The 16,359-nt window shown below is 42.6% G+C and overlaps 1 protein-coding gene across 4 annotated transcripts in view; it reads left to right on the forward strand.

Annotated features, from left to right (window-relative positions):
* The window catches only part of AK5 (adenylate kinase 5), a 243,579-nt gene that overhangs the window by 114,392 nt on the left and 112,828 nt on the right, over positions 1 to 16,359 (forward strand). For all 4 annotated transcript variants that reach the window (XM_068538033.1, XM_068538034.1, XM_068538036.1 and 1 more), the window contains exon 7: positions 10,463 to 10,553. In XM_068538033.1, coding sequence (XP_068394134.1) covers positions 10,463 to 10,553 — 91 coding nt within the window. The remainder of the gene's footprint in view (positions 1 to 10,462; positions 10,554 to 16,359) is intronic.

Here is a 16,359-nt window from a genome sequence, read left to right on the forward strand (position 1 = left end):
AGTTTTGACCTTAAATAAGTATTACCTTTCTGAGCTAACTATTTCCTTGGGAGAGTGACACCTCGGGTTGTTCTGGGTGTTACTGAGATGTTTACAAAGTGCTTCGCCTGTTGCCTGGCAGATAGTAAGTGCTTAATAAATGGTAACTACTGTTATGCCCATGAACTCATCTGTCACCTTCCTGTGGACACAGCCCAGCACAGAGTTAGTACATGCACATGCCCAGGGATTTCTGGTAGAGGAAGCAGCTACCGGATCAAAAACCCCAAGAAAGCTGTCAAATAACTTCAGGAAGCAAGAAGGTCCATCACCACCCAATCCCTTCTCAGAAGGTGAATCCCAAAATTTTAAGGCAAAGCCACCCTCATTTTCTTCAAAGAAACTGTGGCCTTCATACCTTTATTCCTTGTCACTGAAAGAAATGCCCTTCCTTTCCTTTCTTCATTTCACTTAGTCTCACTTGTTCAGACTTTGACTCATGGATCAGCTTCTCCAGGAAGCCTTCTCTGACCCTCCCCTAACCCCACACTGCCCACCTGCACAGTCCCAGCCCCCAGGACACCCCATGTACACCCCATCAAGGCCCTTCTTGCATGGAACTGTTATTAACGATTTACTTATCAGTTTCTCAACATAGACCTTAAACTCCATGAGGGCAAAGGCACTGCCATATTTGACTGAATTAAATTAAATTATTTCCCCAAAGTCATATTTATAATACTTCTTGTCGATGTCTCCAACAAGGGGAAACATTAGCACGATTCTTCTAAGAGCTATTTTATTATCCAGAACAACTGCTGGCTACTCCAATAAAATCTGTTTTCATCAGTGTTAAATGCCATCCTAAAGAAATTTGTATAGAGAGACAATCTCTCAGTACTGGTAACATAGAAAGTGTGTATTAACTAAAAAGGAATTTGATTTAAAATCCTAACTCTTTTTCTGCTTGTAAGCAATATGTTTCATCCTAAGGTCCCGTGTTGACATTGCAAGATACATTTCCCTTTGTTTTTCCTTTTCTGAGCTGATCTCTTTGATTCCACTTGATCTCCACTAAATCTCCCAGGTAATTATGAACTGGCCACATTTGGCTAGGGTTGTTAAAGTCAACACCGCTGTTGAGATATTTTTAAAAATAAAAGAATGAAGCATCTCAACTGGGGGAAAAAAAGGAAAGGAAAAAATTAGTGAAAGAAAGAATGAGCCTGATCTTCCTGAGGCCTAAATTAACCCCTAGTCACACATCTGGCGCTTTGGCAGCAAGTGGTTTTTTCAGGCTTCCAGGGTACCACTTAGGGCTCTACAGAGGAGACACTTGAGCACTAGAGAGAACGGAGCCTGTAATTATGAAAGGTACCAAATGTCACACGAGGCTGAAATATGACTTCTGAGGCTCTTAACTAGTTTTAGTTTGGATGATTTCTTGGCAGAGGTTTAAATCTTTATGCCAGCACCTTGTAGTTTTATAAAGTCTCAAATTGCTGGAATGCTGGGAGGAGAGGGAAAAAAGAGAAAATAGGAAGGGAAAGGGTATTTTAATTAATTGAATTTTCTGGTTAATTGAGTCTGACAAGTACTTGTTGTCTAACTGCTGGGCTCAGCACCCTGCTAGGTGCGGTAGAGGAAATATAGGAACCATGTGATGTGATTCTTGTCTACAGTGAGTATATCTTGCCTATTTTCCTCCATTTTCTTCTTGTAACTTTTCTTTATCAAATCTTTTCAAAGTATTTTAATCCTTGTTTGTGCCTTAATAATTACAGAATACCTAACATGATTTAATCTTCTTTTCATGTACTTTCAGTACCCAGCGCATATCTGGGACAAAGTAGGTGCTCGATAAATCTTTACTGAGTTGAATTGCATCTTGTAGATCCATCCTGATCCTAAGACATATTCTAAAACTTTTCTTATCTGACAAAATCCACTGTATCAACCTATTTGCTGGGCTGCAGATCTATTTCTTTAATTAACTTCTGAGTGAGAAGCAACGCATCATTTAGTAGTATCATCTTAAAAATATATTAAATCCGTTCACATGTACTAAAATAAGGGGTTTTTTCAGCTACACCTCCATTAGACTAATTACAGGTTCGATCTCTGGCTGGGGAACTAAGATCCTGCAAGCCACGTGGTGCGCCCCCAAAAAAAATTAGTTCCCTGGCCTAGTGGTTAGGATTCCGTGGTTTCACTGACAAGAGCCCGGGTTCAATCCCCAGTCAGGGAACTGATGCCACAAGCCTCAACGCAAGGCCAAAAAGAATAAAAAGGATATCTGTGCCTTTTATATATATGCTTTCTGTGGCAACTTAATTTTACTTTACTTTTTTTTCCAGCTTGAGATAGAATTGACATATTACATTGTATAAGTTTCAGATATACAATGAGATGATTTGATACACATTTATGTTGTGAAAAGATTCCCACGATAAGGTTGTTAACACACCCATCACCTCACATGATTACAGTGTGTGTGTGTGTGTGTGTGTGTGGTGAGAACATTTAAGATCTACTCTCTGAGCACTTTCTAGTGTATGATACAGTATTGTTGACTATAGTCACCATGTTGAATATTGGATCCACAGAATTTATTCACCTTATAATGGAAATCTGTACCCTTTGACTGACATCTCCGCATTTCCTCCACCACTTAGGCCCTGGCAACCACCATTCTACTCTCTTGTTTCTGGAGTTTGGCTTTTTTTTAAGATGCCACATGGAGCAACTTAACCTGAAAATTGTCCTCTCATAGTGCCAACAGATCCACGAGCAAAATATTGAGCACTTGATATCAGTTCATTATCTGGACATTGCTCAGTCTGAGGATGTCTGCTCTAGGGCTCTACTTTAGCCTGCAAAGTATTAAAACTCAGCTACTGTAGCCACATACCCTTCGGCTCAAAAACTGTTCCAGACCCAGTTTCCACCACCAACTTGGATTCTTTATTCTTTGACTCTTCCCAGCAACCTTCTGCAAGTCCTGAGACCTAGTCTCTCCCCTCTTATTGCAGGCGGTCTGGCTTTGGATCCACCATCCCCTAATGAGACAACCAGAGTAAGGAGCTCTGGGAAAGGAGTCTGGAACATTGCCCCCCAGTCAGGGGCAGGGCTGAAGCCCTGGCTGGGACGTGAGGAGGAGCCGCTGAGCCAAGGCTGTGCCTCGGGTGCGGGTGGAGAGGGAACCCCTGGGGCAAAACCAGAGCAGCCTCTACAGGAAGTGCTAGACAGAAAATGGACCCCGACCAGAAATCTACTCTCCAACCCCAGAGAGGCTCTTAGAAGGAGGGTACGCCTACTCTTTCTTTGATTACTGAGGAAGGATTGAGTGGTAATGAGAGGAGAAAAACAGAATCCACGCTAGATGACTTCAGTCCTCTTAAGAAACTAAAGGGCAGGGTTGTTTAAGTTGTAGAAGGCTACTGGGGAAGGTACAACTAGAGTCAACAGTAGACAAAGAGGATGGAGAAGCAGTAGCCAGCTTCCCTGTGAAACTGATAACTTTAAGCTAAAGACCGCGAGAGAGAGCTCTATTTGCAGTTGGGACATCTTCCTCCTCTTGCGGTCAGCTTTGCCTGTCCTTGCTCCTTCCGATGCTCCTGGCCAGCCTGCAGAGAGGTTCTTCTGCCAACAGACACATCCATCTGGCAGGGTACGCATATTATACAGAGAAACAAAATCACCTAGTATGGCCTCAAAATGGAAAACAAGATCAAGAATATTTGAGTCTATTGCATCTGGACCTGGCTTGGCTTGGCTTCAGTCTGTCCTGAGAGTACTCCTTTAGGGCTTTAACTCTGGTTTGTTCTGCAAGAGCCCAGCTAAGATCTATGGCTGCCCCATGGAGCTGAGAGCTGATCCTGACAGCCTTGGCAGTTCAATGTAGACAGATGTGGATTCGGATCCTTGTTCCACCACCTACATGATTTGGCTTTCCCAGACAGAATGCTGTCCCTACCCGCCCCACCCCCAACCAAATCTACTTCGATGCTTCTCTTCAAATTTTGTGTTTAATTATGAAGCTTTAGAAACACAGTTCTGCAGAATAATATAAACTGTGATTACTCCATCGCTCATAACTACAGATTTCACTCCCGGGACCACAAGTTTTTTAATGATCACTATTTTAGTGCAAACTCCAATTTTTGTTGGAGGAAAACAAAGTACTGTAAAGAGGACACCAACCAATCAATTCTTTAGAAGGAAGTCTTAAGACATATAAAAGAAAAGATTTGAAGGGCCAATGTTTTGCATGTTGAAGGATCTCCAGTAGCAAATGATGAAAACCATTTGGTAGAGAGCATACTTAATTGAAATCCCTTGCAGGAAACCAGGGAGAAGTAAAATGTTGAAGAAGCTGGTATGATGCTCAGAGAATGATACTTATGGGATATATAAAACTGAGACAATACTAATAACAGAGCCAGTTTATTTCCTTTTCAAATGTTGAAGCAGAGAAAATATAGGAGACAGAGCTAAGTTTAATGAAAGTGGAATCTAGAAAGACTGAACTGTTATCCTCCTTTTCGAATCCTTTTAGGATATTTTATACACCTAACATTCCCAGCTAGCAGAGCTAAGAACACAGAATGCCTTGTCTCTATGGAGAAGATCTGGGCAGCCTCTTGCAGTCTGAAAATCAGAGCCAAAAGAAAACAAACAAGAACTCATTTCTGCCATTAAAATTGCAAATCGTCATTGTTGCTTTCTCCTCAGATGGTGCCTAATTCTGCTCAATCTACTATAATTTCCTTTCCTAACCTAGATATATTTTGTATGATTTTGAAAGCTGTTACAACATTTGTTATTCAACTTAAAACATGTTGTGAGTGAACTGGGGAATTTGGTAAGCATCTCATTTTGAAATTTCCAATTGACCTCCCCAGCCCTCTTACATTAAATGACATAAAACAAATCATTGCAGACCGTGTCCTCTGTGAGTTCTTTCCCTCAGAATAAGAAAAGAGGTTTGTTAAGATTGCTAGATATTAAATAACAATCACCAAAAAGATAAAGGGCCCACCTAATCACAGAATTTCAGAGCTGGGAACAACCTCGGACATCATCTGGCCTAGTGGCATACAGTTACATCTGCCCCCAAAGCTTGTTTCTGACCCACGAGATCTGTAGAAACTGCTATTTCTAGAACCTTCATCACCCTATACCTATGCTACCCCTGCAGTATTATCACTTCTACTATCCTTTGTATTTTGACGTTTACAGCACGGGTTCTTGCAGGTCAAAATCAGAGAGAGAGAGAGAGAAAGAGAGAGAAGGTAGGAAGGAAGGAAGAAAGGAAGGAAGGAAGGAAGGAAGGAAGGAAGGAAGGAAGGAAGGAAGGGAGGGAGGGAGGAAGGGAGAAAGGAAGGGAAGGAGATCATTGTTACTTGAGTTTCAAAACACTATTTAGAAACCCAAAAACTGAGAATGCTTTGGTGTAGATGAGGGTTTCTCAACTTCAGCACTATTGACATTTTAGGCTGGATAATTCTCCGTTGTGAGAGGGCTGTCCTGTGTACTGTAAGGTAGTTAGCAGCGTCCCTAGACAGTAGCCTCCCCCCTCCCAGTTGTGACAACCAAAAATATCTACCAGCATTGCCAAATATTGGGGCAGGGGCGGGAGGGGTGGACAAAATTATTCCTGGTTGAGAACCATGGATGTGTATGGTTTGTGCAAAAACAAATAATAAGTAAAAAGTCTGATGATTGAAAAGCCAGTTCTCCACTCACCATACACACAACCTCTCCAACACTGAATGTTACCATTTTGTAAAGATCTTTGTCCATTAAGTGGCAGTTGTCCTGATAGTACTCAATCAGAATGCTCTCCAAGGTCCGTATGCCACATAATTTGCCAAACGACTAGAGACAAGAGTCCCATGCTAGTCCTGGAGCTGTCAAAGTGGGATATTACAGAAAATAAGGAAGTCTAGGTTAAATTCTGTGGTCCTGATGCAAGAGTCAGTGGGCTTCAACAACATCTGTACAATCCCAGAGTTGAGTTGGCTGTGTGGGTGTCATCTTCCTTCCGTGGGGCTCCTTGTTCGTAGTCCAATCACTTAAGAGTGGTCAGTTGAAGAATCTACCTAGGACATAGTAGATACTCAGCAAATATTTGTTGAGTGCTTTCATGAATGATGTTTTACTTTTTGCATTTTGCCTTTTGGATTGGACAATTAAGTCCTTTAGTCTGCCAGAGCTAAACATATCCTTGTTCAAATCAATTGGAGGATAGAATATCTCCTAGAAAATCTCAAAGTCAGTTGTATTCCTTATTACACAATCCCCAAGTTAAAAAAAAAAAAAAAGTGTATGCATGTGTGTGTGTGTGTGTGTGTGTAGCATACACACGCCTTGTTCAAAGTACAGAAGCAATCAAAGGTCTATAGATGATACTCCCTCAGCCTTAAGGAGGAAAAAGAAGAACTGCAGTTACGCCAGGCTCTGTATTGGGTTATTAAATACACCATCTCTTTAGTCCTCACAATAATCGCATTGTATATATGCTAAGAACAGGGAAATAAGTTGTTCAAGATCAGACTGCTGCTACAGGGAAAGCAGAAATTCAAATCAAGCTCTGGTTGAGTTTTAAGCTGCCTAAGCCAGTTTACAAGCTTCCCCTGACTCACTTGGCCCATGTGCCCCGGGCCTCGGCCACTTGTTGAACAGAGAGCTGTCCACCGATGCCCTGCCTTCCAGCATGGCTGACGGACCCAGCCAGCCTCTTAAGGATGAAGGCTGGGCTTCACCGTCCCCAGCCTGGTGGGAGCCTGTGCAGAGATGGCTCCCAGGCCCAACCAGACCAGACCTGCAGGGGGTTGGGCACCTTCCAGCACTTCTAGATCCAGATGCTTTGCCACTCCCTGGGGCATGGCATCTGGCTTCCCAGGGGCTGCCCCGGGGTCTAGGAAACACAACCAAGAGGTGGGGGGACTTAACTCTTCATAAGGAAAACTTGGACCAATGGAAGCAGGAAACTGAAAAGACAGCATATACATGCCTCTCCCTACCTCCCTCCTCAGACTGTTCTGAGAGGTACTGGTTCCATTTAGCCTTTCTGGAGACCAGCTGTGTCTTTGTGAAGCTGGGGCCCAGATCAGTAATATGCCACCTTACATTTGCTTGGCTTCCTTCTTTGTCTTACTTCCCTTTTTCTTTCAAACTTACTGCCCTGGGGTTACATGCATACGCGCGCCCCCAGTAAAGTGTTAACCTACAAGTTTTGCCTTAGGTTCTGTTTTCTGGGGAACTATGACTAAAACATAAGCTTATGCTTTTTTATTTATAAAATGATATGCTGCCACCCATCTTTCAAAAGCCCAAGAAAAAAATAAAAACAAACCCCTTCTTAGTAGAACTTACCCCTTACTGATGATAGCTGACAGACATTTTGAAAGAAAAAAACCAGCCATGGTCTATGGGTGTGGGAAGCAGTGCATTAAGGTGGCACTAATCTTGCCTTGGTGGTCCCCTCGTATCTGCCCTAACCACCATCTGCTTTTCTCTCCCTTGTGTTTAGACAAAAGGGCTGTGTTAACACTCATTTGAGCAGCAGGGCTATATTTGTCTGACTATGATGATCACATGTAGCCTGATAGGATGGAAAGTGTCGGTCATCCTAAGTGCAAGTCCTACTTCTCCTGCTTGTTAGGTGTTTGACTTGAGAAAGTCATAATATCTGAGTAGGTATTTCCTCACCTGTAAAATAGAAACAAGACCATCTGCCTCACCTTTCCCATGGGCTGATGTGACATAGTGAAAGTACTTTAAAGCACCATACGATGAGCTTTAACTGTGTAAGGGGAGATTAGGTAATAACTTTCTAATTTGGGCTTCTAAATTCCTCTCACTAAAAATAATGAAACACTTCAGTAGGAAAATATATAAAGGAATAAATCACTTAAATCTTTTCAAATATCTTCAAGATAATAATTACGATTAAAAACCAAGATGGAATAAAAGAGACTGTATTTTCCCTCCCATGAAACAAACAAAAATAAATAAAGAAAATATATATATTTTTTTAAAAAACAATTTTAAGACACTGGACATCAGACAATGAGGTGATTCCCTGAGAGAAAGGAAACAAATGTGGTGGGCCCTGTGATTGCCCCCAGCTTATTACTGGAGACTTTCCAGCTACAGTGCAGGGAGAAGGAAGCCTTGTGGAGATGGGTAGACTCCAAGAGTTGAGGAGATGGAGCTGAGAATGCAAGAGACCCAAGGTGGCTGGATTGCAGAGGACAGAGTACCAGAGATGCACAGAGAGAGAACTCTGGAGATCTGCAGAGGGTTCCCCTCCAGCATCCAGCAGAGTACTAATCAGGGCATGCATATGAGCAAACTGCCCAAAGCTGAGGGAAAAACCACCCAAAAGGATCAACAGGAACAGTAGCTGGGGCTCACACCAGCCTGAGAAGAGTGCCTGTTTCTACAGCCAGTCTGGAAAATCCCTTAATTCACAAGGAAATGGGTAGAGTACTTCAAAGTGTCTTGCCTCAACAGGGCGGAATAATTAACCTTAAACTAAACACTGCTCTGGTCCAGTCCAACAAATCTTAAACACAAGACCTGAAAGGATCAAGTTGTTTCCAAGTAACTAAACTGCATTCCAGAATGAAGCTCAAGAATATAGAAATACAAAAACACCTACCATCCAACATGGTCAAATTGTCAATGCCCGGCATCCAGTAAAAAATTACCAGGCATGCAAAGAAACAGGAAAATATGCCCCATAATAATGGGGGAAATCAATCAAAACCAACTCAGTTGTAGGAATTAGTAGAGAAGGATATTAGAAGTTATTATAATGGTATTTCATGTATTTAAAACCTTAAATAGAGACATAGATATTTTTAAAGACTCAAATCAAACATCTATGGATAGGGGCTTCCCTGGTGGCTCAGTGGTTGGGAGTCTGCCTGCCAATGCAGGCGACACGGGTTCGAGCCCTGGTCTGGGAGGATCCCACATGCCGCGGAGCGGCTGGGCCCGTGAGCCACAATTGCTGAGCCTGCACGTCTGGAGCCTGTGCTCCGCAACAAGAGAGGCCGCGATAGTGAGAGGCCCGCGCACCGCGATGGAGAGTGGCCCCCGCTTGCTGCAACTGGAGAAAGCCCTCGCACAGAAACAAAGACCCAATACAGCCAAAAATAAATAAATAAATAAATTTATTTTTTAAAAAAATCTATGGATAAAAACTACAATGTCCAAGATGAAAGATACCCAGGATGGAATTAATAGTATATCCATACAATGGAATACTACTCAGCAATGAAAAGGAATAAACTTGATAAATCTCAAAATAATTGTGCAGAGAGAAAGAATCCAGACAAAAATATTTCATGTTGTACGATTCCTTTTACATGAAATCCTAGAAGATGCAAAGTAATCTCCAGTCACAGAAAACATATCAATGATTACCTGATGCGGGGGGGTGGGGTGGCAGGAGGAAGGGATTCCCAAGCAGCACAAGGAAACTTTGGGGGGAGGTGATGGAGATGTTCACTATTTTGATTTTTATGATGGTTTCACAGGTGTATACAGATGTCAAAGCTTATCATTTTGTACACTTTAAATACATGCAGTTTATTGTATGTCAGTTATAACTCAGTAAGCCTATTTAAAAAAACCAAAGAGACAAAAGTGTATTTCTGAAAACCACTGAGGGACTTCCCTGGTGGTCCAGTGGCTAAGACTCCACACTCCCAATGCAGGGGGCCCTGGTTCGATCCCTGGTCAGGGAACTAGATCTCACATGCTGCAACTAAGAGTTCACATGCTACAACTAAAGACCCCGCACGCAGCAGTGAAGATCCCACGTGCTGTAACTAAGACCCAGCACAGCCAAATAAATAAATATTTAAAAACCACTGAACAACTTGGGAAATAGAGGATTTATAAATGTAACCACATTTTTAATATTTAAAATTGTGTAAATTTTAGAGAATGGTAAAATATTTGAATCCATAATTTTTGTTACATCTAAACCTATAGTGTCTGTAGACTATACCTATAGAATAGCATCTATAGTATTTGTATAGTAGCTAAAATTTGGTTTGAGGGGTCTCTTTTTTCTTTTTTTAACAATAAATTAGAAAATCTATCCCCCTGTTGTTTAGAAATATTTTTTCATTAAGGAGGCGGCGGCGGGGAGGATTTCAAAACAAAACTAAGAGCCAGAAAAGCACAAGTTATGGGTTTTTCCAAAGCTTGTTTTAGAAATTAAGAAAATTCTACACAACTTTCTTAACCGTGAGTGACTGTACGCTTGCTCCCTAACACCCCTCTCTGTTTGATATGAGGTCCGGGCTTGAAAAGCCCTATAAATATCTGATTAAAGACTCAGTTCCTGTTGTCCTGCTTCATTAGAGATAAAGTTGTGTGATGCATGTTCATTATATTTTGGAATGAATTAATTTATGTATTCTCACGTTCCCAACTTGTCTGTCCTGATTTCTCCCAGTTTGATGCCGACCGAGACGAGGATGAGGTATTCTGTGACATCAGCATGGCAGTTGACAGCAAGTTATTTCCAAACAAAGAGGCTGCAGCAGGTAAGTCACTGTGTCCTTTGGGCTGCAGTATACCCTGATCCCCTGCCAGGCGTCTAGGGCTTTGTAGTAAGATTGGAGCTCAACAAACTGCCGTAAGGTCGTAAGGATGATGTTGTCCTCAGGTCTTTACACCTTCTGGTTTAAAAATATAGGCACAAAACAACATAGAAAAGAGCCACACATCTGGCTCTTAACAGTTACTGCCTTTCTTCCAGTCATTGCACGTGCAAATTAGCAGGCAGTCACAATGTAGCAAAGGACCTCTGTTACTATAATTTTAAAAAACTGATCTAACCCACAATTTGTGCAACAATAGAAGTTACAGTTTCTCCAGAACTCCCTAACTCATACATGTCTCTCCTGTGCCACCTGGGAAAAGCCTCCTCTTTGGTGTGATAGCTGCTCCCATCCCCACCCACAGCCCCTGTTGTGGCCCTGCCCCTTCTCTTCCTATGTCTAGAAGTTTGACGTTGGACAATCGTGCAGGGTAATCATACCCCTTTAAGTAGGCGGTACTCACATTTCTGCCCTTGACCCTTCTCTCACTCTCTTTTACTCTTTCTCTGGGTCAGCTCCTTGTCCGTCCTGGTTTCAACCATCAATTCTACGTGGATGACTCTCAAATCTTTCTCAGTCCTCACCTTTCTTCTCAGTTATGGCCTCAGTGAATAAAGACCAAAAGTTCCGGGCTGTAAAGAAAAAGGCTAAACATCTAAAAGTTTGAAGCCATATTTGAAGCTCACTGCGAGTAGGTTCGAAGAAAGACAGAGTTTTTTAAAAGGCAGTAGTCTTTCTGGACAGACCCGCAGAGCACAGACAGCTGATGTAAACTCGCCTGCCTCATTTTCCAGTGATATTTACAGAAAGATGGCCTATTGCAGGGCAAGAGGGAGTGTTGAGAAGCATGTAAGATCATGTAAACAAAAGTACCACTGCTCTGAAAACTGCTGTGACACTTGTGCTTTTATTTTAATGTTTCATTTAGAACATTCCTTTAGACCTCTAACAACAAATATCTATCGGCTAGATACCCTCAGTTTCCAAACGGTGGAGCAGAGGAGAAGATTTAAGCGGCCTCTTCTTTAGAACTCCCAGTACTTTATGGCTCTCAAGTAGCATTTCTCCAAAGTAGCCTCGTCCTATAGTGATGTAGCTGGGCTGGCTTGTGTGCAATTCAGTAAACTGTGTCTTTTCCTCTTTATGTCCCCTTGGTTAGAGTGCACGGTGCCTGGCCCATAGCAGAGGTTTCCAGGAGACCACTCCTTCCTCTCTACAACTCTGAGCTTATGAACAGAGGGGTCTGTGCTCATAGCCTCAACTCCCCCCAGCTCCCTTCCACTTCTAAGACCCCTGAAAACTGGGTTCTGCTCCAGCCTTAAAGTAAACCTGTTCTATCTGTAACAGCCCTGGTGAGCGAAGGGAACCCAGGAGGGCTTGTGGTAAACCAGAAATAAGCCACACCTCCCCTTCCAGAGGCAGCCACTTCACAGCCCCAGGTTACTGTGCCATTAAGGAATGGGCCGGTGTTGCTGGATCCTTCTTTCCTTCCAGAGAAAACAGAAACCTGCACCAGCAGGTGAAATCTCCCAGCTTGTAAATGTCGGTGACTCAGTCAATTAAACAAGCCATGTCCGTGGCCTCTGCTCTGTGACTCGGCAGCCCCCAGGTTTTCTCCCTTGGTTCTTCCCTTCTCCTGAATCCTCTCTCTGCAGCATCTCAGCTGCCCCACTGCTCCCATATCACCTCCACGTGAATAGCTTTCAATTCCTTTAAATTTTTTACATAAAAATCGTATATGTTTAAGATGTACTACACGATGACTTGACTTGTGAAATGATTACTACAGTCCAGCTAATTAACATACTTCATCTTCATATAGTTACCATTCTTCTGTGTTTGATGAATGAGCATCTGGAACATATTCCCTTAGCAATTTTCCAGCATTCAATGCATATTATGAACTGTCGTCACCTTGCTGTGCATTGGATCTCTAGGCATATTCTTCCTACGTAACTGCAACTTTGTACCCTTTGGTCAAAATCTCCCCATTTCCCCCACCTGTGTGTCTGTGGTAACCACCATTCTACTCTCTGCCTCTATGTATTTGACTTTTTTAGGTTTCACATGCAACGGAGATCACGCAGTTTTTCTCTTTTAAGAGAGCCAGGCAAAAGTGTCCCTGTCCTCACACCTCACACCGATCACAGATCGTCGTTCCTCAGAGACACCTTGGGAGTCCAGGCCTCCTTCCCTATCCCTAGCGAACTCATCGAAGCCTTTGTCATTCCTTGCCTGCCTTTTACGTCATCCCTGGCCCGGCCCGGCCGTCTGTTAGGAATCCTGTTGCTGCCATGGGGATCCTCCCAGAATGCAGCTCTGATCACCCGACAAAAACCAAAACAAAGCAAAACCTTCCATGACTTTCCTGCAGGCTGAGCACCAGGGTTCTTACCATGACAAAAATATCCTTAGCTTTCCTGCAGTGGTCCTGTCCCCGTCAGAGCGTCACCTCTCCCCTCCCCCACACCAGCCTCCTCCAGCTCCTGAATGCCTCAGGTACCTTCCCGCCTCTGGCCACTTGCACAAAGTACTTGGAACCACCTCTCTCCATTTGCATCCCTCTACTCTCTCACCTCCTCATCCCATCCTTCACCTGACCGGGTCCTGCTTTGTATCTCAGTTTAAACATGATTTCCTCAAGGAAACGTTCTCAGACCCCATCCCAGACTACATCCCTGTGTAGTGCTCTGCCCTTTACCTTCAGGGCATTCATCGCAACTGCGATTATATAATTAGATATAGGATTGTTTGTTAAAAATCTATTTCCTTTACAAGAGTGCAAGACTTCATGAGGACAGAGAGTGTACGTGAGCGTTGGTTTGAAACCCGGTATGAATCTCATGCGAGGTGCCCCATTAGCCCTTTCTCTTCTAGCTCGCCACCTCAGCTGGGCTACTCACCTGGGCCCGTCAACTCACAGCCACACCAAATCTCCTTTGGCTCCAGAGCAGAGTGTGCATTTGCTTGCCTCCAGGCCAGAGAATGCCAGCCCCTGAACCTCTGCACCCCGTCTGGGGTGCTTCCTCCTCCATGGAGCCCTCCAGTAATACTTCTAGCAGAGTCATCTGCCTACATCACTCAGTGTCGCTGGGCCTCAGTGTCCCCATCTATAAGGAAAGAATATTAATGCTACCTCATAGGACAGTTGTGAAGAGTAAATGCCTTATGTGTATAAAGCATGCGGCTGTCCAGTTAAAAAGGTTAAGTATAGGTTAGTATCTTTGCTGAGGATTTGAGGGGTCGCAGGGAGAGACCACATCTCATGCAGCACAGCCTTTCCCCATTTTCCTAGGTTGACGTCTACCCTCTTCTCCCTCTCTTCCTCCCTTCCCACACCGCTGTCATGCAGTAACTAAAAAAAAAAAAAAATCCCCCCTTCTCTTCTCACCCAGAACAGTCCCCCAACACCCAGTTCCCTCGAGGAGCTTCCTTCTAGCCCCAAATACTGCCAGGATATTTCTTCCCAAAGAAATACAATGCCCTTCTTCAAAGGAATTCTAACACAAACTGCTACTAACACTTCCAAGCCGGTGGTATTAGAGCTGGATTCTCCAGTGCCTAATGCCTAAGGCGCTTAGGAGCGATTTAATGTTCAAAGAGCAAATGATTAAGATCGAGATCCACACCATTGTAAAGCAATTATACTCCAATAAAGATGCTAAAAAAAAAAAAAAGATTGAGATCCACAAAAGTAAAACTGTCCTTTTATCCATTTTTCAGTCATTCAGCATATATGTATCGAATGCATAGAATTTCTAAGTTTTGTTCTTAGATTCAGAGATGTAATACAACCCCACCTAAAGCTGCCGAAGGTTTAGCAGAAGAGACAGGAGAAGGGAGAGACCGCTTTCCTCAGACGGGGCAGGGGAAGTGTGAGAGGAGCTTTGTCTGCAGACGCCCTTCACCGTGCAGGAAACCCCGCCTTGCAGGAGTCTCCCTCTATCTGGTACTCCAAGTGGGAGGAGGGCCTTCCTAAAACCAGATCGAAAGTTCCACGAGGAGGAAAAAAGTCTTTACCAGTGTCCCAGAAGGCAGTATGGTTAGCCTTCCTGTACCTCTGAAGGCAATTTGTCATCTTCCCACTTAAATTTAAGGAGACAACCTGAAAATATTTCCGAAGACCATTCAATGTCTAAAACTAGTGACACTGAGTGCCCCCTGTGGGGTTCTATTTCAGCTCATACCTTTCTCTGTTATCTATGGGACGGATACTTTTAAATCTGAAAAGAAATCAAGAAATTCAAAATAGGGGGAAATGAAAGCCATACTATCACTTTTGCAAAAGGTCCTAATTTTGCTGTCTTCTTTGAGTAACAAGATCATTGCAGTTGTTTTATGTGTTCAATTGTCCAATGAAAGATGGCAAAAGTGTGTACATATGGTTATATTTACCTCCCTATTTTGTATGTCAAGCCTTAGACTATTATTAAAGGTCCCATTTTCAGCAAACCAAGTAACCAATACTAAAAGAAAATGAAAGCTATTCAATCTTTATCTGAGCTGATAATGACATCCTTTGTCTATGCCTTCTATGATCTATTAGTACTGTTGCCAAGAGCAACAGCATGTCAAGAAATTCCACCCCTTGATGATACAATAAAATTTCTGTTAAAAACATTTTATTAGGAAAGCCAATCTCTTCTTCCTTATAAGCAGAAGTTGCTTTTTAAACAAAGACCTCTTCATTCTACCGTCGCTGAAGATAGTTTTCTAATAATCTTGTTCCATTTTCAAATATTAATGTGTAATATCTCTGTTAACTGGGTTGTCTAAGAGCCCTTCAGGTTGTACTTTATTAAAACGACCAAAAGAACAGTTTCTAATTAAATAAGTAGGACACAGGAACTGAAACAGCTGTATGTTTAATTAGCCTTTGTGTTCAGATCACGTTGCTCACTGCACATGAATCACTCTAAATTCTAAGGGGAGGATATCATTTGAGTATCTATCACCACTAGTCAGTGAATAATATCCATATTGTGGAAGTAACGAAAGCTAGTTAAAATTGGCATTGCCTTTAATGGTGCTGTCAATAGCTGCCACCTTGACTGTCACAGGCTGGAGTGACACCTCTTTATTCCACTTTCTATTCTTCCCTTTCCGCAGCCACCCAGTGACCCACTTCATCATCGGCCATTCACTGTTCCTATTTTCTCAGAATGTAGAAGAGATAGCACATTCCTCCAAGGTCCTCCCCTGTAGAGCACTGTAATGAAAGATCATGTTTATAAAGCCATTTGGATTTTGCCTGCTTACAACTTGGAGTCAGCAGGCTATGTTAGAAATGGGAGCAGTGACTTCTGTCTTTGATCTCAGTCACTTTCTGCATGACCTTGGCCAAGCTATATAACTTCTCCACAGCTCATTTTCCTCTTTTCTAAAGTGACAGGGTAGGATTCTATGAAATATTAAATTCTAAAATGTCCATGATCTTATAATGGAAAAATGTACATTTTACTTCTGCCATCTTTACTGTCTCCCACCACATACATGCAAACTGGTCTTCCAACTGGGTTCTGAGACATCAGGTAGTTTGGCCCTAAGGTACACCTTTTATTTATAAGGTACACCTTATAAATAAAAGTATTTATCTGAAAAATACTTAAAGCACAGAGACAGGAAAATTACAAGTATATAATCCTTCTACTTAAAAAATTATATATAAAATTAACGTTTCCATATCATCCCTCTAGTCTCACTTTATTAATAGTCCTCCCAACTCCATTCTACAAACACCTCATTAACA

Source organism: Eschrichtius robustus, chromosome 3 (assembly GCF_028021215.1).
Source record: "Eschrichtius robustus isolate mEscRob2 chromosome 3, mEscRob2.pri, whole genome shotgun sequence".
Taxonomy (NCBI): Eukaryota; Metazoa; Chordata; class Mammalia; order Artiodactyla; family Eschrichtiidae; genus Eschrichtius; species Eschrichtius robustus.